Source organism: Pristis pectinata, chromosome 4 (genome assembly GCF_009764475.1).
Source record: "Pristis pectinata isolate sPriPec2 chromosome 4, sPriPec2.1.pri, whole genome shotgun sequence".
Classification (NCBI taxonomy): domain Eukaryota; kingdom Metazoa; phylum Chordata; class Chondrichthyes; order Rhinopristiformes; family Pristidae; genus Pristis; species Pristis pectinata.
Genome location: NC_067408.1, coordinates 59,153,000 through 59,174,418, shown reverse-complemented (window position 1 = coordinate 59,174,418; position 21,419 = coordinate 59,153,000). Strand labels below are relative to the sequence as shown.

The following is a 21,419-nucleotide window of genomic DNA, read 5'->3' as shown; positions in this document are numbered from 1 at the left end:
TACCACCCTATCTACTTGTGATGTCCCTGTCAGAGATCTATGGACTTGTACCCCAAGATCCCTCCATATATCAATGCTCAAGGGTCCTGCTATTTACTGAATACTCTCTCCTTACATTTGACCTTCCAAAAGTGCAACACCTCACACCTGTCCGGATTAAATTCCATCTGTCATTTCTCTGCCCACATTTCCAGCAGATCTATATCCTTCTGTATCCTTTAACAAACCTCCTCATTATCCACCAAATTTTAGTATCATCTGCAAACTTACTAATCAGTCTACCTACATTTTCATTCAAATCATTTATGTATTTATAGCTACTAATATTGTTCATTAAAGCTAAAACAAGGGTTTTTTTTTGGAATGTCCACAATGGTTTTGCAACTAACATACAAAACCACGAGATATAGGAGCAGAATTAGGCTATTTGGCCAATCAAGTCTGCTTCGCCAGTCAATCATGGCTGATTTTTTTTCCAACTCCCGCCTTCTCCTCATAACCCTTAACCCCCTTAACAATCAAGAACCATATTAATGCAAGAGAACATTTTCCCTATTGTTCCATTAATTTCCTTAGCATCTGGCTTTTTCTTTACTACCTCATCCTCACTAGATCCTTCAATCCCACTTTTGCTTGTGTATTATGTGCCCTTTCTCTCGTCAAGTACAAATACAATTGTTCCTGTCTCAAACTTTAATAGGACTGACACTTACCCTTGTTATTCTCATGTCTTTTGTTTACAATACATTTTTATATTTCTTCCTACTTCCTCTCATATTGTTTCTTTTCATTTCTAAAATACTCCAAACTAATTTTAAGAAATAGGAGAGTCCATTCCTCATGCCTGCTCTGTTTCTTAAAATTATCACACTGACTTATCACCTCAGCACCACTTTCTGCACGAAGCACAATCTCCAAATATCAATTGACCTGTGTCTTGAACATACTCAGTGACTGAGCCTAAACAGCCTTCTTGGGTAGAGAATTCACCAACCCCTGGGTAAAGAAATTTCATCCCATGTCAGTCCTGAATAGTTGACCTATTATTTTGAGATTGTGAGCCCTGGTTCTAAACAGTTCAGCTACAGGAGATGTCAAGCAATTCAAGAATTTTATACATTTCAACAAAATCATATCATGCAAAAACAAGGAACTACCTGCAGACTTTTAGGAAGGGGAAGTCGGGCAAACGTGCGCCAGTCCTCATTGAAGGGTTTATGGTGGAAAATGTGAGCAACTTCAAGTTCCTGGGTGTTAACATCTCGGAGGACCTATCCTGGGCCCAGGACATAGATGCAACCATGAAGAAAGCGTGCCAACATCTTTCCTTTCTTAGAAGTTTAAGGAGATTCCGCATGTCATTAAAGACTCTGACAAACTTCTACAGACGTACAGTGGAAAGCATTCTGATTGGTTGCATCACGGCCTGGTATGGAAACTCCAATGCACAGGAACGCAAGAGGCTACAGAGTGGTGAACTCAGTCAGTTCCATCACAGGTACAACTCTCCCCACCATCGAGGACATCTACAAGAGCAATGTCGCAGGAAGGTGACATCGATCACCAGGGACCTCCACAATAAGGGTCATGCACTCTTCTCAATGCTGCCATCAGGCAGGAGGTACAGGAGCCTTAAGACCCACACCTCAAGGTTCAACAACAGCTTCTTCCTCACCGCAATCAGGTCTTGAACGATTCTGAGAAACCATAGAACCATACAGCACAAAACAGGCCCTTCGGACCACCATGTTGTGCTGTCCATCAAACCACCCTCACACTACCTAACCCTTTCCTCCCGCATATCCTTCTATCTCACATTCCTCCATATGCCTATCCAACAAACTCTTGAACCTCTCTAATGTATCTGCCTCCAACACCACCCCAGGTAGTGCATTCCATGCACCAACCACTCTCTGGGTGAAAAACCTCCCCCTGACATCTCCCCTGAACCTCCCACCCATAACCTTAAAGCCATGCCCTCTTGTCTTGAGCACTGGTGCCCTGGGAAGGAGGTGCTGGCTGTCTACTCTGTCTATTCCTCTCAATATTTTATATACCTCTATCATGTCTCCTCTCATCCTCCTCCTTTCCAGTGAATAAAGCCCTAGCACCTTAAGCCTCTCCTCATATTCCATACGCTCTAATCCAGGCAGCATCCTGGTAAATCTCCTCTGCACCCTCTCCAATGCCTCCACATCCTTCCTATAATGCGGCGACCAGAACTGGACACAGTACTCTAAGTGTGGTCTAACTAGAGTTTTGTAAAGCTGCATCATTACTTCGCGGCTCTTAAACTCAATCCCACGATTTATGAAAGCTAACATCCCATAGGCCTTCTTAACTGCTCTATCCACCTGTGAGGCAACTTTCAGTGAACTGTGAATACGAACCCCCAGATCCCTCTGCTCCTCTACACTGCCAAGTACCTTGCCATTTACCCTGTACTGCCCTGGAGTTTGTCCTTCCAAACTGTATCACCTCACACTTCTCCGGATTGAATTCCATCTGCCACTTGTCAGCCCAGCTCTGCATCCTATCAATATCCCTCTGTAAGCTCCAACAGCCCTCCACACTATCCACAACACCACCGATCTTAGTGTCGTCTGCAAACTTACTAACCCAGCCTTCCAACCCCTCATCTAAGTCATCTATAAATATCACAAAAAGTAGAGGTCCTAGAGCCGATCCTTGCGGGACACCACTAGTCACTGCCCTCCAGTCCGAGGGCACTCACTCCACCTCAACCCTCTGCTTTCTACAGGCAAGCCAATTCCTAATCCACACAGCCAAGCTTCCCTGGATCCCTTGCCCTCTGACCTTCTGAAGAAGCCTACCATGAGGAACCTTATCAAACGCCTTACTAAAATCCATATAGACCACATCCACCGCACTACCCTCATCAATCCTCCTCGTCACCTCCTCAAAGAACTCTATCAGGCTTGAGAGGCAAGATCTTCCCTTCACAAAGCCATGCTGGCTGTCCCTAATCAGTCCATGATTCTCTAGGTGTTCATAGATCCCATCGCTTAGAATCCTAACAGCTTACCCACCACAGACGTGAGACTCACCGGTCTGTAATTCCCTGGACTATCCCTACTACCTTTTTTGAACACAGGGACAACATTTGCCACCCTCCAATCCTCCAGCACCATCCCCGTGGACAATGAGGACTCAAAGATCCTTACCAGCGGTTCAACAATCTCCTCCCTCACCTCTCGAAGCAGCCTGGAGAAAATCCCGTCAGGCCCCGGAGATTTATCTGTCTTGATATTATTTAACAACTTCAACACATCCTCTCTCTTGATATCTACAACCTCGAGAACATTACCCTTACCAGCACTCCCTTCCGCGTCATCAAGACCCCTCTCCTTGGTGAGTACCGAAGAGTAGTGTTCATTGAGAACTTCTCCCACTTCCGCCACCTCCAGGCAAATTCTCCCACCTTTGTCTTTAATCGGACCTACCCTTACCCTAGCCATCCTCCTACCCGTTACGTATGTGAAAAAGGCCTTGGGATTTTCCTTAACCCTACTAGCCAACGCCTTTTCATGTCCCCTTCTAGCTCTCCTCAGCCCTTTCTTAAGTTCCTTCCTCACTATTCTATATTCCTCACGGGCCCTGTCTGAACCTTGCTGCTTATACCTTATGTATGCTACCTTCTTCTCCCTAACTAGTCGTTCCACCTCTCTCGTCACCCACTGTTCCTTCACCCTGCCATTCCTTCTCTGCCTCACCGGGACATATTTATCCCTAACATCCTGCATAAGATCCCTGAACATCGACCACATCTCCATGGTACATTTCCCTTCAAAAAGGACATCCCAATTTACACTCCCAAGTTCTCTCCTTATAGCCTCATAGTTCGCCCATCCCCAATTAAATATCTTCTTGTCCTCTCTGCACCTGTCCCTGTCCCTGTCCATGACAATTTTAAAGGTTACGGAGCAATGGTCACTGTCCCCCAAATGCTCACCCACCAATAGATCCTTTACCTGTCCTGGTTCATTTCCTAAAACTAGATCTAGCATGGCATTCCCTCTAGTCGGCCTGTCGACATACTGCGTCAGGAATCCCTCCTGGACACATTTAACAAACTTCGTCCCATCTAAACCTTTGGCACTAAGCAGGTTCCAGTCTATATTTGGGAAGTTGAAGTCTCCCATTATAACAACACTGATATTTTTGCTTCTCTCCAAACACTGCCTGCCAATCTGCTCCTCTATATCTCTACTGCTACCGGGGGTCCTATAGAATACTCCTAGTAGAGTAACTGCTCCTTTCTTGTTCCTTACTTCCACCCATACGGACCCTAGAGATGATCCTTCTACAACATCCATCCTTTCCGTAGCCGTAACAGTGTCCCTGACCAGTATTGCCAACCCTCCTCCTCTTCTCCCCCCTTCCCTATCCTTCTTAAAACACCGAAAACCAGGAATATTCAATGTCCACTCCTGCCCTGACGTCAGCCACATCTCAGTAATAGCCACGATATCATAGTCCCCCATACTTATCCAAGCCCTCAGTTCATCTCCCTTATTCCTGACACTTCTTGCATTTAAGTAAACACACTTCAGTCCATCTACCTTACTACTTTTATAGCCTGCATTCTGCTTCTCCTTCCCCAAAGCCTCTCTACCTGTTTGATCTAACTTTTCCCCATCCCCTTCTTCCTCTGACCTACTCCTCCAGTTCCCTTCCCCCTCACAAACTAGTGTAAACCCTCCCGAACCACCGTAGCAAACCTAGCCGCAAGGATATTGGCCCCCTTCTGGTTCGGGTGTAACCCGTCCTCTCTGTACAGGTCCCACCTTCCCGAGAAGAGATCCCAATGATCCAGAAATCTAAAACCCTCACTCCTGCACCAACTTCTCAGCCACGCATTTATCTGCCACCTCCTCCTGTTCCTGCCTTCACTATCGTGTGGCAATCTGCTCCTCTATATCTCTACCAACCTTGACAGCTCCTCAGACTTTTTTTTCTCTTTCTCAATCTTGCACATATCATTATGTTTTGTTGTTTATGTTGCACATCTGTATGTATAATTTATGTTAATTTATATTTATGCTAACTTATGTTTGTCTCACAATGTGTTGCTGCTGCAAAAAGCTGATTTTCATGGCATTTATACCCTGGGTATGTATACCTATGACAGCAGTGAACTTGAATTTAAACAACTAGAGTACTGACCTAATCTGCTTAACCTCTCCTCATAGGACAGTTCCCCATTCCAGGAATCAATCTGGTGAAGCTTCATTGCCTTCCATCTAAAACATGTCCCTCCTCAGATAGGGAGACAAGACCTGAACACAATGCTCCAGGAGTGATATCACCAGGGAGCCAGACATCTTCCCTATTGTTCCTGAATACTCTGCCTACTTACTCTTCGCTGCCAAAATGGATGATCTCATTTTGCCACATTACAGGGCTCAGCAGTATTAGTATGGATGATTTTCCTGGCTGTGAGATTCCACAACCAGGGGTCACAGTCTCAGGATACAGGGCAAGACATTTAGGAATGAGATAAGGAGAGAGGTCTTCACTCAGAAGGTTGGTAAATTTCTGGAATCCTCTTGGAAATCAAGTAGGATCAGCATGGCTTCACGAAGGGGATATCATGTCTGACAAATTTACAGAACATAGACTAGTACAGCACTTGACAGACCATTCGGCCCATGATGTTGTGCCAATCTTGATGCCAATTTATACCAAATGTCCCCTTCCTGTTTATCATCTATATCCCTCCATTCCTTTCATATTCATGTGTCTATCTAAAAGCCTCTTAAACTCCACCAAACTGTCTGTTTCCATTACTACCCCGGTAAACCATTCCAGGCACCTATCATTCTGCCTAAAAAACTTGCCCCTCGCGTCACCTTGAAACTTCTCCCCTCTAACCTTAGAAGCACGTCCTCTAGTGTTTGACATTTCTACCCTGGGGAAAAGATTCTGACTGTCTACCCTATCTATGCTTCTCATAATTTTAGAACATAGAACAGTACAGCACAGAACAGGCCCTTCGGCCCACAATGTTGTGCTGACGTAGCTAATCCCTCCTACTTACAGAATGCCCATACCCCCCCATTTTCCTCTCATTCATGTGCCCATCCAAGCCTCCCTTAAATGCCCCCAGTGAATTTGCCTCCACCACCCTATCACAGCCCGTAGTTCTCTGGCTTGTCCTTGCTACCCTTCTTAAACAATGGAACAACATTGACCACCTTCCAGTCTTCAGGAACTTCACCAGTGGCTAATGATGAAGCAAATATCTCTTCAATTTCTTCTCTGGCCTCCCACAATCTCTGAGGATGCACTTGGTCAGGCCCTGGGGATTTATCCAACTTAATGCGCTGTTAGGCTGCAAAATCCTCCTCCCTGATAACATTAATGTACTCCAAAAAGATCTCCACTAGTTTCCCTTATCTCTTGAGCAACCATGATATTCTCCTCACCAAGGAGAAATACTCGTTAAAAATCCCACCCATCTCCTGCAACTCGGGACATGGGTGGCCCTGCTGATCTCTAATGGGACCTACTCTCTCCTTGGCCTCCCTTTTAATATAGCTATAGAATCTCTTGGGATTTTCATTAACCTTACCTGCGAGATCCATCTGATTCCCTCTCTTTGCCCTCCTGATTTCCCTCTTCAGAGTATTCTTAATCTTTTCAGAGTCATCAAGGGATTTAATCTTCCCCGACGTCCTAAACACAATATATGCTTCCTTCTTTTTCTTGACCACAGCCTCTGGTTCCCTAAATTTGCCAGGTTTACCCTTCACCCCAACAGGAACATGCTGCTCTTGGACTCCTGGTATCACACTCAGAAAAGCCTCCCACTTGCTATTTGTTCCTTTTCCTTCAAACAGGCTCACCCAATCGATCTCTGCTAGATCCTGCCTAATTTCCCCCAAATTAGCCCAGTTCCAGTTTAGGACCCTAACCTGTGGACCTGTCCTATCCTTTTACATCACAAACTTAAAACTAATAGAATTATGGTCACTGGAACCAAAGTGTCCCCTGACTGCCACTTCCATTACTTGCCCTACATCATTCCCTAACAGGAGGTCCAGTATTACACCCTCCTGAGTTGAGCCCTATATATATTGACTCCGGAAACTTTACTGGACACATTTCACAAATTCCACCCCATCCAGGCCCTTAACACTCTGAGTAGTCCAGTCAATACTGGGGAAATTAAAATTCAACTATCTGTTGCCCTGCTGCTGTGATTCCCATCCCCCTGCCACTCTAGTTTAAACCCTCTCGAGCAGCACTAGCAAACCTCCCAGCGAGGATATTGGTTTCCCTCCAGTTCAGATGCAAACCGTCTTGTTTGTACAGGTCCCACTTGCCCTGGAAGAGAGTCCAATGATCCATAAATCTGAAGCCCTTCCTCCTGCACCAGCTCCTTAGCCACGTATTGAACTGCATTATGTATCTATTTCTCACCTCACTAGCATGTGGCACAGGTAGTAATCCTGAGATTACAACCCTGTAAGTCCTGTTTTTTAACTTCCTATCCAGCTCCCTGAAATCACTTTGCAGGACCTCATCCCTGCTCCTGCCTATGTCATTGGTACCTTTATGGACCATGACATGTGGCTGCTCACCTTCCTCTCTCAGAATGTCCTGTATCTGCTGCAAGACAAATTTATGAGAATTTTTTTGAGACTGGCGGCCAGAATGGATAGAGGAGAACCAATTGACGTAATGTATCCAGACATGCAGAAGGTGCCTGATAAGGTGCCTCACCAAAGGTTAAGGTAGGAGAAGAGAAGAAGATGGCAAGATAGAAGATTGGGGGCCAGCAGAAATCACAAAGCACGGATAGGAAGGACATTTTCAGGTTGGCAACCTGCGATCAGTGTGATACCATAGGGATCAGTGCTAGACTTGTAATACATGTTTATGGCTTGGAGGAAGGAAGCACATGCACAGAAGCCAAATCTGCAAGCACAAAAATTTCGTTTCGGGTCATTTTGGCGAACTTCGGAGCGGCTAAGTGTTTTTTTTTCTCTAAGTGGGAATAATGGGGCAAGACTGCGCAGGCGCATGACATAAGTGGGTAGCGCGCGAGCAGTTTAAAAAGACCGCCAGATCCAGCGGGCAGCGTCGGAGCGGGCAGTGGAGCGAGAGGAAGCAGAGTGATTGAGCTTTGGCTCAACGGGCTTAGGTGGTAAAGGGGCAAGGCGAGGTAGGTGATTTGAGGAAAGGAAGTAGAATGAGTGCGGTTTTCTGTGCTCGGTGTCAGATGTGGGAGGTCCTGGAGTCTCCCAGCTTCCAGGACGACCACATCTGCACCCGGTGTGTCAAGCTGCAGCTCCTGAGGGACCGTGTTAGGGAACTGGAGATGCAGCTCGATGACCTGCGTATGGTCAGAGAGAAAGAGGAGGTGGTAGAAAGGAATTATAGGCAGGTGGTCACACCGGGGCCACGGGAGTCAGGCAAGTGGGTCACAGTCAGGAGAGGGAAGGGGAAAGAGTCAGGTACTACAGAGTACTCCTGTGGCTGTACACGACAATAAGTACTCCTGCTTGAGTACTGTTGGAGGAGACAGCCTACCTGCGGGAAGCAACAGTGGCAGTGCCTCTGGCACAGAGTCCAGCCCTGTGGCTCAGAAGGGTAGGGAAGGAGAGAGGAGGGCAGTAGTGATAGGGGACTCTATAGTTAGGGGGTCAGATAGGCAATTCTGTGGACACAGGAAGGAAACTCCTGTGCCAGGGTCGAGGATGTTTCAGATCGCGTCAAAGATATCCTGCAGAGGAAGGAAGAACAGCCAGAGGTCGTGGTACATATTGGTACCAACAACATAGGTAGGAAAAGGGATGAGGTCCTGAAAAAAAGACTATAGGGAGTTAGGAAGGAAGTTGAGAAGAAGGACCGCAAAGGTATTAATTTCAGGGTTACTGCCTGTGCCACGCGACAGTGAGTATAGGAATAGAATGAGGTGGAGGTTAAATGTGTAGCTGAGGGATTGGAGTGAGGGGCAGGGATTCAGATTTCTGGATCACTGGGGCCTCTTTTGGGGCAGGTATGACCTGTACAAAAAGAACGGGTGGCACTTGAATCCCAGGGGGACCAATATCCCTGCAGGGAGGTTTGCAAAGGCTACTGGGGAGAGTTTAAACTAGAATTGTTGGAGGGTGGGATCTGAACTAGAGAGACTGTGGAAGAGCTTTTGGCTCTCAAATAGAGAAGGCTCGTAGTCGGTACGAGAGGGAGGATTGGCAGGTAATAGAGAAGGGACATGCTCAGACCCACAGTTTGAGATGTGTCTATTTTAACACAAGGAGTATTGTGAACAAGATGGATGAGCTTAGAGCTTGGATGGCCCAGGGACTGGAATGGTTACTTCAAGTACCGCATTTTAGATGTTTCAATAAGGACAGGGAGGGAGGCAAAAGAGGTGGGGGGGCGGCACTGTTGATCAGAGATAGTGTCGCAGCTGCAGAAAAGGTGGATGTCATGGAGTTACTGTCTATGGAGTCTCTGTGGGTGGAGGTTAGGAACAGGAAGGGGTCAATAACTTTACTGGGTGTTTTTTTTAATAGGCTGCCCAATAGTAACGGGGATATAGAGAAGCAGATCCTAGAAAGGTGTGATAATAACAGAGTTGTTGTGATGGGAGATTTTAATTTCCCAAATATTGACTGGCATCTCCATACAGTGAGAGGTTTAGATGGGGTGGAGTTTGTTAAGTGTGTTCTGGAAGGATTCTTGACACAATATGTAGATAAGCCTACAAGAGGAGAGGCTGTGCTTGATTTGGTATTGGGAAATGAACCTGGTCAGGTGTCAGATCTCTCAGTGGGAGAGCATTTTGGAGATAGTGATCATAATTCTATCTCCTTTACGACAGCATTGGAGAGAGATAGGAACAGACAGACTAGAAAGGCGTTTACTTGGAGTAAAGAGAATTATGAGGCTCTCAGGCAGGAAATTGGAAGCTTAAATTGGGGACAGATGTTCTCAGGGAAAGGTACGGAAGAAATGTGGCAAATATTCAGGAATATTTGTGTGGAGTTCTGCATAGGCATGTTCCAATGAGACAGGGGAGTCACGAGAGGATACAGGAACCGTGGTGTACAAAGGCTATAATAAATCTAGTCAAAAGGAAAAGAAAAGCTTACAAAAGGTACAGGGAGCTAGGTAATGTTAGAGATCTGGAAGAGTATGAGGCTAACAGGAAGGAGCTTAAGCAGGAAATTAGGAGAGCCAGAAGGGGACATGAGAAGGCCTTGGCGGACAGGATTAAGGAAAACCCAAAGGCATTCTATAAGTATGTGAAGAGCAAGAGGATAAGATGCGAAAGAATAGGGCCTATCAAGTGCAGCAGTGGGAAGGTGTGTATGGATCCAGAAGAAATAGCAGAGGTACTTAATGAATACTTTACGTCAGTATTCACTACTGAAAAAGATCTGGGTGATTGTAGTGAGGACTTGCAGCTGGCCGAAAAGCTTGAGCATGTGGATATTAGGAAAGAGGAGGTGCTGAAACTTTTGGAGGGCATCAAGTTAGATAAGTCGCTGGGACAGGATGAGATGTACCTCAGGCTGCTACGGGAGGTGAGGGAGGAGATTGCAGGGCCTCTGACGATGATCTTTGCATCATCGATGGAGACGGGAGAGGTTCCAGAAGATTGGAGGGTTGCAGATGTTGTTCCCTTATTCAAGAAATGGAGTAGAGATAGCCCAAGAAATTATAGACCAGTGAGTCTTACCTCAGTGGTTGGTAAGCTGATGGAGAAGATCCTGAGAGGCAGGATTTATGAACATTTGGAGAGGTATATGATTAGGAATAGTCAGCATGGCTTTGTCAAGGGGAGGTCCTGCCTTATGAGCCTGACTGAATTTTTTTTTGAGGATGTGACTAAACACATTGATGAAGGGAGAGTAGTAGGTGTAGTATATATGGATTTCAGCAAGGCATTTGATAAAGTACCCCATGCAAGGCTTATTGAGAAAGTAAGGAGGCATGGGATCCAAGAGGCCGTTGCAATGTGGATCCAGAACTGGCTGGCCCGCAGAAGGCAAAGAGTAGTTGTTGAAGGGTCGTATTCTGAATGGAGGTCAGTGACCAGCGGTGTACCTCAGGGATCTGTTCTGGGACCCTTACTCTTTGTGATTTTTATAAACGACCTGGATGAGCAAGTGGAGGGATGGGTTAGTAAGTTTGCGGATGATACAAAGGTTGGAGGTGTTGTGGATAGTATAGAGGGCTGTCAGCGGTTACAGTGGGAAATAGGATGCAAAGCTGGGCTGAGAAGTGGCAGATGGAGTTCAACCCAGCTAAGTGTGAAGTGGTTCATTTTGGTGGGTCAAATATGATGGCAGAGTATAACTATCTAACCCCTTCCTCCCACATATCCCTCTATCTTAAATTCCTCCATATGCTTATCTAACAATCTCTTGAACTTGACCAAAGTATCAGCCTCCACCACCACCCCAGGCAGCACATTCCATGCATCCATTCTCTGGGTGAAAAACCTGCCTCTGACATCTCTCTTGAACTTCCCACCCATTACTTTAAAACCATGCCCTCTTGTATTGAGCATTAGTGCTCTGGGAAAGAGGCGCTGGCTGTCCACTCTATCTATTCCCCTTAATATTTTGTATACTTCTTAATATTTTGTAGACCTCATCAATCGTGGAATTGAATTTAGGAGCCGAGAGGTAATGCTGCAGCTATATAGGACTCTGGTCAGACCCCACTTGGAATACTGTGCTCAGTTCTGGTCACCTCACTACAGGAAGGACGTGGAAGCCATAGAAAGAGTGCAGACGAAATTCACAAGGATGCTGCCTGGATTGCGGAGCATGCCTTATGAAAGCAGGTTGAGGGAACTCGGCCTTTTCTCCTTGGAGCAACGGAGGATGAGGGGTGACCTGATAGAGGTATATAAGATGATGAGAGGCATTGATCAGGTAGATAGTCAGAGGCTTTTTCCCAGGGTTGAAATGGTTGCCACAAGAGGACACAGGTTTAAGGTTCTGGAGAGTAGGTATGGAGAAGATGTCAGGGATAAGTTTTTTACTCAGAAAGTGGTGAGTTCGTGCAATGGGCTACCGGCAACTGTGGTGGAGGCGGATACGACAGGGTCTTTTAAGAAACTTTTGGATAGGTACATGGAGCTGAGAAAAAAAGGAGGGCCATGGGTAAGTCTAGTAATGTCTAAGGCAGGGACATGTTCGGCACAGCTTTGTGGGCCGAAGGGCCTGAATTGTACTGTAGGTTTTCTATGTTTGTGTTTGAAGCCAAACTACAAGGGAGATACAAAGTTTACTGAGATACTGACAGGTAACTGGGCAAAGAGTCAGCAAACAGAATACGAGAAAATGTTTTGTTCTTTCATTTTGAAAGAACAAAACAATTATTTAACTGGAGAAACACTGTAGAAAGTTGCTGGTATAAAAGGATTTCAGAGCCCTTGTGCGTAAAACACACAGTGCAGCAGGTCAAAGGGAGGGGCAACGTTGGTTCTCGGTTCAAGGAGATCGGAATGTAGAAGTAGGGAAGTCTTACTGCAACTCTACAAGGCACTAGAGAGATCACATCTAGAATACCGTGAACAATTTTGGGCTCCCCCTATTTAAAGGGCAGTTATTATTTCACTGGAGGCAATTCAGAGAAGATTCACTCAGTTGATCCCTAACATGAATGAGTTGTCTTAGGAGGAAATATTAGACAGGTTGGCACTCTACTCATTGGGGCTTGGAAAAATGAGAGCCAGACTTATTAAAACATAAGATTCTCATGGGGGCAGGGGGGCTAGAGAGAGTAAATGCTGGAAAAAGGATTCCCCTCCAAAAGGTCTGGTCCAGAATAAGGAGGTGCCCATTGGGAAGAATTTCTCCCAGAGGATTGAGAGTCTTTGGACCTCCTTGCCACATTGAGCTGTGGGGCAGAGTCCTTGGGTGCATTTAAAGCGGAGTGGTAGATTTTTAATCCATATAAAATAAAATCCAGGGTTATGGGGAAAGGACAGGAAAGTGGACTTGAGGAATTTTGGAATGGCCATGATTCTACTAAAAGGCAGAACAGATTCAAGGGGTTGAATGCCCAGCTCCTATTGCCATTTCTTATGTTATCTTAGCGAACCAGCTCAGTCTTACTGAACTACCTTTAAGATAAGAGGAAAGTACAAGATATTATCCAACAAGATGCAGAAGTTCTTCCCAATTTCCCAGCAGTTTCAGGGGCAAAGAACCTTATTTCAAAACTATTTCCAGCATTCTAGTATATCTGAAAACATACGAGAAGCAACTCTCAGTGCAGTGCTGAAGGGATAACATTGAAGTCTTTTATTTTCCAGTGGTTGGTGAACCAGATTTGTTCAAACGTAAAATGGGCCTGTAAGGTAAAGCATTCTATTCTGGCACGTGTACACAGCGGGCACTGTGTGCAGAGAGAGGGAGCTAACAGAGAAAATGCACACTGTTTATTGACATTTCAAATTACCTGAAAGCCAGTACAACACCGGGCATTTTGCACTCTCTGACTTTGGAGGCAGGTAGATTCCAAACCGCATCTTGCATTTCAATTCCAAGCTGTCGTTCAAAACAAAAAGTACATTTTATTAAAACGTGGTAAAGACAGCCCTCTGGTCAAAGCAAGATAGAAAACTGTGAAATTATCACTCTTGGGCAAGGTTGTTAATCTCGGAGATTCAAATAAGCACTGAATTTACCAAAGGGCTTCACTGAAATGGAAAAATAAAAATAAAATTAAAAGGCAGCACCTCTGACTGAGCAACTGCAGGTACCAGAAATAAAACAAATTCAGAATCAGCCACTCAAAGCCCAAGCACAACTGGCACAGGTGAAGATGCCAGGTTGGGAAGATAGAACATACAACAGTACAGCACAGGAAAAGGCCCTTCGGCCCACCATGTCTATGCTAACACAATGCCAAATTAAACTAAATCCCTTCTGCCTGCACATGATTCATAGCCCTCTATTCCCTGCATATCCACGTGTCTATCTAACAACCTCTTAAACACAACATTTGTATCTGCTTCCACCACCACCCCGGCAGCCCATTCCAGGCACCTACTGCTCTGTGTGTAAAAAAACTTGCCCCACACATCTCCTTTAAACGTTCCCCCTTTCACCTTAAATCTTTCACATTGGAGATGGACATAACTCTATCAGAAGAGAACTGATGTGCAGAACATAAACAAAAGGGGAAACGTGGTTTAAAATGGATAATAACATGTGGCTTATATGCAATTCTCTTCAGGCCACACAGACCCTCTACCATTGCTCCAAACTGGCATGCAATTCACATGCGTCACACCACATCCTATTTACAAATAACCTTTACTGATCACTCTTCAGAAGGCTCCACCTGAGTTCCATCAACAAAAATGCGATGGCATCAGTTTCATAAAGGTCTTGTCTTCAGCTGCAGAAGGTCTCGTTAAACTCAATCAAATGAATTACAGCACAGATAAATGTTGCTATAATATTGTTAAACTTTGCCTAGTGTGCTGAAAACCATTCCACTGTAATTGCTTAAGTCACTTACAAAAAGTTTATAGGCTGAGATTCATTAATGTATTCTCAGAGCTTTTATATTGCTATCACATGCAATGTTAGCAGTGAAATAGACCGCAATATTAAATAGATTGGAGAATTCAGCACATTAGTTAAGGATTATGTTAACATTATGGGGGCAGCACAGTGGTGGCGCCAGTAGAGCCTCTGCCTCACAGCTCCAGCAACCCTTGTTCAATTCTGATCTTGGGCACTATCTGTTTGGAGTTTGCACATTCTCCCTGTGACCATGTGGGTTTCCTCTAGATGCTCCTGTTTCCTCCCACATCCCAAAGACATGCGGGTTAGTAGATTGATGGACCATTGTAAATTGCTCCACAGTGTGTAGATGAGTGGTAGAATTTGGGGGGGGGGGGGGGGGGGGGGGGGTGTTGATGGGAATGTGGGAGGATAAAACAGATTAGAATAAAATTAGTGTAAATAAATGGGTGCTTGAGCCTCGGCACAGACTTGCGAGATCAAAAGGCCTGTTTCAACGCCATACCTTTCTCCTTTCTCTGATTCTATTATATTTTTTTCTGCAAACGTATTATGGCCATTGGTTCCTGAGTCTAATCAAATGCAAACCTTATATTTGTCCCATGGTTGACTATGAAAGATTAAAATGTATGTTATACTTTCTAATCACTGGAACCACAACTAAAAAGGTAAAGAGCTTGAGAGTTGGGCAAGAATGCCTCAGCAAGGGGTTAAGGTAAAGCGTCTTAAAAATGACCTCAATTCTAATGAATGGTTTCAGGATTTCAGTCCTACAAATAATTAAAATGAGATCTAATATGCTTAAGCAGAACAAAAATAGTAGAAATATAATTTTAGTTTAGGGTAAAACGTCAGTCTAGGAACAACACAAAATTTAATTGGCAAAGGTCATTCAGAAGATTGCTCAGAGCAGGAACAATGCGGGATTTAAGTTCTGCCCTTAGGAAAGTGGAAAAGAAATAATTTCCGATCTAAATCCAAATATAGGCTTGATGGCGAAGTCCTAAGATATCTTACGGTCAAAGTTTTAGTCCAGCTAAGGAATTGGGTTCTACTGTGGCGAAGGAGGAGATTGCTGAGTCTTTGGCTAGGATCTTTGAGTCCTCATTGTCCACAGGAATGGTACAGGAGGATTGGAGGGTGGCAAATGTTGTCCCCTCATTCAAAAAAGGTAGTAGGGAAGTCCAGGGAATTAAAGACCAGTGAGCTTTACATCTGTGGTGGGCAAGCTGCTGGAAAGGACATTTAGAGAATCATGGTCTGATCAGGGACAGCCAGCATGGCTTTGTGAAGGGAAGATCATGTCTCACAAGCCTGATAGTATTCTTTGAGGTGACGAGACAGATTGATGAGGGTAGTGCAGTAGATGTGGTCTACATGGATTTTAGTAAGGCATTTGACAAGGTTCTACATGGTAGGCTTCTTCAGAAGGTCAGAGGGCATGGGATCCAGGGAAGCTTGACCATGTGTGAATTCAGAATTGGCTTGCCTGTAGAAAGCAGAGGATTGTGGTGGAGGGAGTGCATTCAGATTGGAGGGCGGTGACTAGCGGTGTCCCACAAGGATCAGTTCTGGGACCCCTGCTTTTTATGATTTTTATTAATGACTTGGATGAAAGGGTAGAAGGGTGGGTTGGCAAGTTTGCAGACGACACAAAGGTTAGTGGTGTTGTGGATAGTGTAGAGGATTGTCGAAAATTGCAGAGGGACATTGATAGGATGCAGAGCTGGGCTGAGAAGTGGCAGATGGACTTCAATCTGGAGAAGTGTGAGATGGTAGACTTTGGAAGGACAAATTCCAAGGCAGAGTACAAAGTTAATGGCAGGATTCTTAGTAGTGTGGTGGAGCAGAGGGATCTGGGGGTCCATATCCACAGATCACTGAAAGTTGCCTCACAGGTAGTTAAGAACGCTTATGGGGTGTTAGCTTTCATACGTCAAGGGATCGAGTTTAAGAGCCACGAGGTAATGATGCAGCTCTATAAAACTCTGGTTAGACCACACTTTGAGTACCGTGTCCAGTTCTGGTTGCCTCATTATAGGAAGGATGTGGAAGCATTGGAAAGGGTGCAGAGGAGATTTACCAGGATGCTGCCTAGTTTAGAGAGTATGCATTATGAGGAGAGACTAAGGGAGCTAGGGCTTTACTCTTTGGAGAGAAGGAGGATGAGAAGAGACATGATAGAGGTGTACAAAATATTAAGAGGAATAGATAGAGTGGACAGCCAGCGCCTCTTTCCCACGGCACCAATGCTCAATACAAGGCTTTAAAATAATGGGTGGGAAGTTCAAGGGAGATATCAGAGGAAGGTTTTTTTACCCAGAGAGTGGTTGAGGCATGGAATGCGCTGCCTGGGGCGGTGGTGGAGGCAGGTACATTGGTGAAATTCAAGAGATTCCTAGATAGGCATATGTAGGAATTTAAAATAGAGGGATATGTGAGAGGAAGGGGTTAGATAGTCTTAGGCGAGGTTTAAAGGTCAGCACAACATTGTGGGCCAAAGCGCCTGCATTGTGCTGTACTGTTCTCTGTTCTATGTTTGCCCTCTACAAATGGGACGAGCTTAGATGGGAATCTTAGTTGGCATGGACCAGTTGGGCCGAAGGGCCTGTTTCCATGCTGTATGACTCTATTGACTCTCTTGGTTGGTTAAAATAAGGAGCTACCTTTCAATTAATTCCAGCACAAACCTAATCCTGTCCCTGTCTAATCCAGACACAAGTGGGATTGAGATCAGGGACAGGAACCTCAGCAGATTTCCTCTCCCCACTTAGATCCCAATCCCAAACCTCCAACCTCACCCCTTACACAGTAAATGGTAGGGCCCTGGGGAGTGTTGTAGAACAGTGAGATCTTGGGTTACAAGTACATGTTTCCTTGAAAGTGGTGGCAAAGGTAGGCAGGGTAGTGAAGAAGACATATGGCATGCTTGCCTTAAATGATCAGAATGTTGAGTACAAGAATTGGGACATCATGTTACAGCTGTACAAGACATTGGTAAGGCCACATCTGGAATACTGCATATAGTTCTGGTGGTGCTGTTATGGGAATGGTGTCATTAAACTAGAAAGGGTGCAAAAAAGATTTATGACGATGTTACTAGGACTGGAAGGTTTGAGTTACAAGGAGAGACTGGATAGGCTGGGATTTTTTTCCCTGGAGGGTAAGACACTGAAAAATTACCTTATAGAGTTTTATAAAATCATGAGGGGCATAGATAAGGTGGATGGTCTTTTTCCCAGCATAGGGGAGTCTAAAACTTGATGGCACAGGTTTAAAGTGAGAGAAAAAAGATTTAAAAGGGACCTGAAAGGCAGGTTTTTCACACAGAGGGTGGGGGCTATATAGAACAAGCTACCAGAGGAAGTGGTAGAGGCTGGTGAAATTAAGACATTTAAAAGGCATATGGATAGGCAAGGTTTAGAGGTATGTGGGCCAAAAGCAGACAAATGGGACTAGCTCAGATAGGCAAATTTAGGCAACTTGGTCAGCATGGACGAGTTGGGCCAAAGGGCCTGTTTCCCCTGCTGTATAACTATGATTCGATATCCCAAGGATTCTTGGTCTGTTTGGTTAACTATGGTATATATTTTCTCTGCTTCTGGAAATGAATCCATTGAGTATAAAGGGTCTTTTTATTTCAAAGTTTATCCTGATTTTTTATAAATTACTTTGGAATCATTTACCATTTACTTTAGCCTTCTATGATCTATGACAAATTATGCTGGACTAAATAGAACATTTTAATTTATTTTATTGTTTAAAACATACCTAAGCAATTTCAGAATCGAAAGTCGGAAGTACAATTTCAAAAGCAATAAATAACATCAAATTAGGTAGATGGTTAATAATGAAGACTGGAGATAAATAGGTTCATAAACCAGTAGACTAGGTACAGAAATGTAAATTTAATTTCAACGCAGATCAGTGTCAATGATGCAATTTGGCAGGATTAAATAGACCTGGGAAATAGTCTAAATGGGTGGATGAGAAAAATAGATCTAACAATACACATATATAAATCATTAAAAATAGAAGAAAAGATACCTAGATTGTAAGAATTACAGAGAAAAAGACATTGGATCTACTCTAAGAGGAAGAGAATTGAAGTTTGGATAGAGATGCATTTCTCTATGATTTTATATGGTAGATGTACAGCTCTGGTCTCCATACTGCTGGGAAAATACTAGGGCACTGGGAAGGTGAAGAGTAGATCTACAAGCACGTTACCAGAACCAGGATATCACAACTAAAAGGAAAAACAGAATAGGTTATTGCTTCACTAATAAAAAAAATGAAAGGCTGGGGGATGATCTAAAGCATTAATTAAAATTACAAAGATGGGGAACAGCCAAAAGGAAAGTCCTTCCACATGTAGGCGAGGCAGAGAAAGTCCAAAACAAGAGATTTCAAGATTGACTTCTATACCTAGTGACTGGTTCCACTGTTGGAACTCCCTAGCACCAGTTGCACCTGAGGTGAATAACACAGATGTACTGTCAGGAAGCTGGATAAACAGAAGGATATACTCTAATGTTAATGAAGTGACAGAAGGTTCATTTGGAGCATGAACATGGGTTACTTGACTCAGTATTCAGCCACAGATCAATTAGCCCAAAATACCCAATTCCGTGCTGAAAACACTGTGAAATGCCATTTTACATTTTCTACCACTTACCTTAACCACCAATAAAAATTTACATACCATTTTTGTTATTTTTTCTTTTGAAGGAAATACCAGACATGAAAGGCCTGTTTGAGAACAAGACAAAACTATCTTTGCTGTGACTGATAAAACCAAATGGCAATGGCCTGAAAGAAACCACCTCCTCCAGATCAAGCATCACCTCAAATTACATTGTTGACCTTCATTTCAAAATCCTATGATTCCCTATGTAAAGATAGGAGAATTGGAGGATAACAACATACACTTTACCTACAAACCCGGAATAGTCTTCAGGCGAGAAAGACCTCCACCTCATACATGATATCTCATTTATGAATAATCATTGTAGATCACCTTATATTAGACTCCTTTGAGTTCTATTAGAAATACTGTATCAAAAATGTTGCAATGAAATCAGTTGCACAAAGGCCCATATGTTCAGCTGCATTAAAACTTAATCAAATCAGTTATAGCTCAGTTAAATGTTGCTAAAGTACGCCAAGAAAAGTTTCAAAGTATTCCACTGTCATTGCCAAAGTCACTTAAACAAAGTTTATAGGTTGAAATTCATTAATATATCCTTAGAGCTTCCATATTGCTATCGTGTGCAACATTAGCAGTGATAGAGACTGTGATATTAAATTGGTTGGACAGAAGACAGCACATTAGATGTAATGTTAACATGACCCTTAATTAAACTGCATCTGTGTCATGGCCATTGGTTACCGAGTCTGTAAACAAACGATGAGCTTGTTCTTTGCCCCAAGGTTGATTATGAAAGGTTAAAAAGGAGGCAATGTCCTACAAATAATTATTAAAATGACATCTAATATATTACTGCCGTGGAATAAATATGCTCAAGCATGTTAAGTGAGAAGCAGAACTTTAGTGTAAAAGATTAGATTCAGGAACAACAATTCCACAGAGTTTAAATGGCCAAGGTCATTCGTAAGCTGGTTCAGAACGGGAAAAGTACAGAATTTATATCCATCAGATACAGTGTAGTTCCTTCATTGTCTCTTGATCAAAACCTTGTGATTCACTATCTAACAATATTATGGAGACAAAAAGAAATAAACTCACTCACCTGTCATGTTCGTATACCTTCTGATATCCTCCAAAGCATTTGGCACTTGATAGTTGGGTCAGGGCCATTTTTGTTACTGTAACAATTCAAAAGGCCATTAGTTATGTGTCTGCACAAAGTGCATACAGTATAGAGAAATGCTAACACACAATTAGTTACAATTCCAGTTATGGGTTGGTAGGTGAGTGAGTGCCGAGCTTAGCAACTAGGCAATCATTTCTGTATTGTGGGAGATTCCATAGTCTGAGATAGTACACCGTGGTCACACATCACATAGCAATACTGATATGGAGGGGGTACATTGGTGTCCTGTCCAACCCAGAACTGTAAATAAAGTCAATCACCACCTCAAGACATACACCCGAGATGCTCTAGAACTAAAGGTGACTCCACTTCCTTTTGAAGTGGAGTCACCTTTGGAATAAAAAAAAGGGCTGCATACTCTCTTCACTTGAAGCACTCAGACTGAAGAATTCAATGCTGTCCACCAGTATGTCTGCTTTTAAATTCAAACATGATTTGGACTTGGGCATTATGAACAGAAGAGACAGGAACAGGGAAGGAGTCACATAGCACAGAAGGATGCCCTTTGGCCCACCACGTGTACACCAATCATTAAGTACCCAGCTGTACTAATCCCAATTACCAGAACCTGCTCCCTAATGTTCTCTGCCTTGGCAATTCAAGACACTTAAATATTGTGAGAGTCTCAGCCTCCACTATCCCTTCAGATAGATTCCAATCACCTTCTGGGTGAAAAAGTTTGAGGAAGAACTTAATAAACCCTAATAAACCTTTCACTCTTTACCCCAAACCATTGCCCTCCAGTTCTAACTTTCCTACTACCTACCCTAATGCCCCATCATTCACTGTGCATGTCCTACCCTTATTACTCCTAAGTGCTTCATCTTATCAGGATTAAATTCCATCTGCCATTGTTCAGCCAACCTTACCAACTCATCAATGCCATGTCTGTAGCCTGACTATCCTGTTCCCTATCAACAAAACCACTAATTTTCACATCACCTCTAAACCTACCAATCATACATCCAGCATTCCCAAACTACAAACAGCATGGGTCTCAACACCGATTCCTGTGGTGCACCTCTGATTACAGGCTTCCAATCCCTAAACA

At 43.9% G+C, this 21,419-nt stretch overlaps 1 protein-coding gene across 2 annotated transcripts in view; it reads right to left on the bottom strand.

Annotated features, from left to right (window-relative positions):
* The window catches only part of esd (esterase D/formylglutathione hydrolase), a 44,314-nt gene that overhangs the window by 16,111 nt on the left and 6,784 nt on the right, over positions 1–21,419 (bottom strand). For both annotated transcript variants that reach the window (XM_052013274.1, XM_052013275.1), the window contains 2 exons: positions 20,285–20,360; positions 13,456–13,544 (listed from right to left, as the gene is read on the bottom strand). In XM_052013274.1, coding sequence (XP_051869234.1) covers positions 13,456–13,544; positions 20,285–20,360 — 165 coding nt within the window. The remainder of the gene's footprint in view (positions 1–13,455; positions 13,545–20,284; positions 20,361–21,419) is intronic.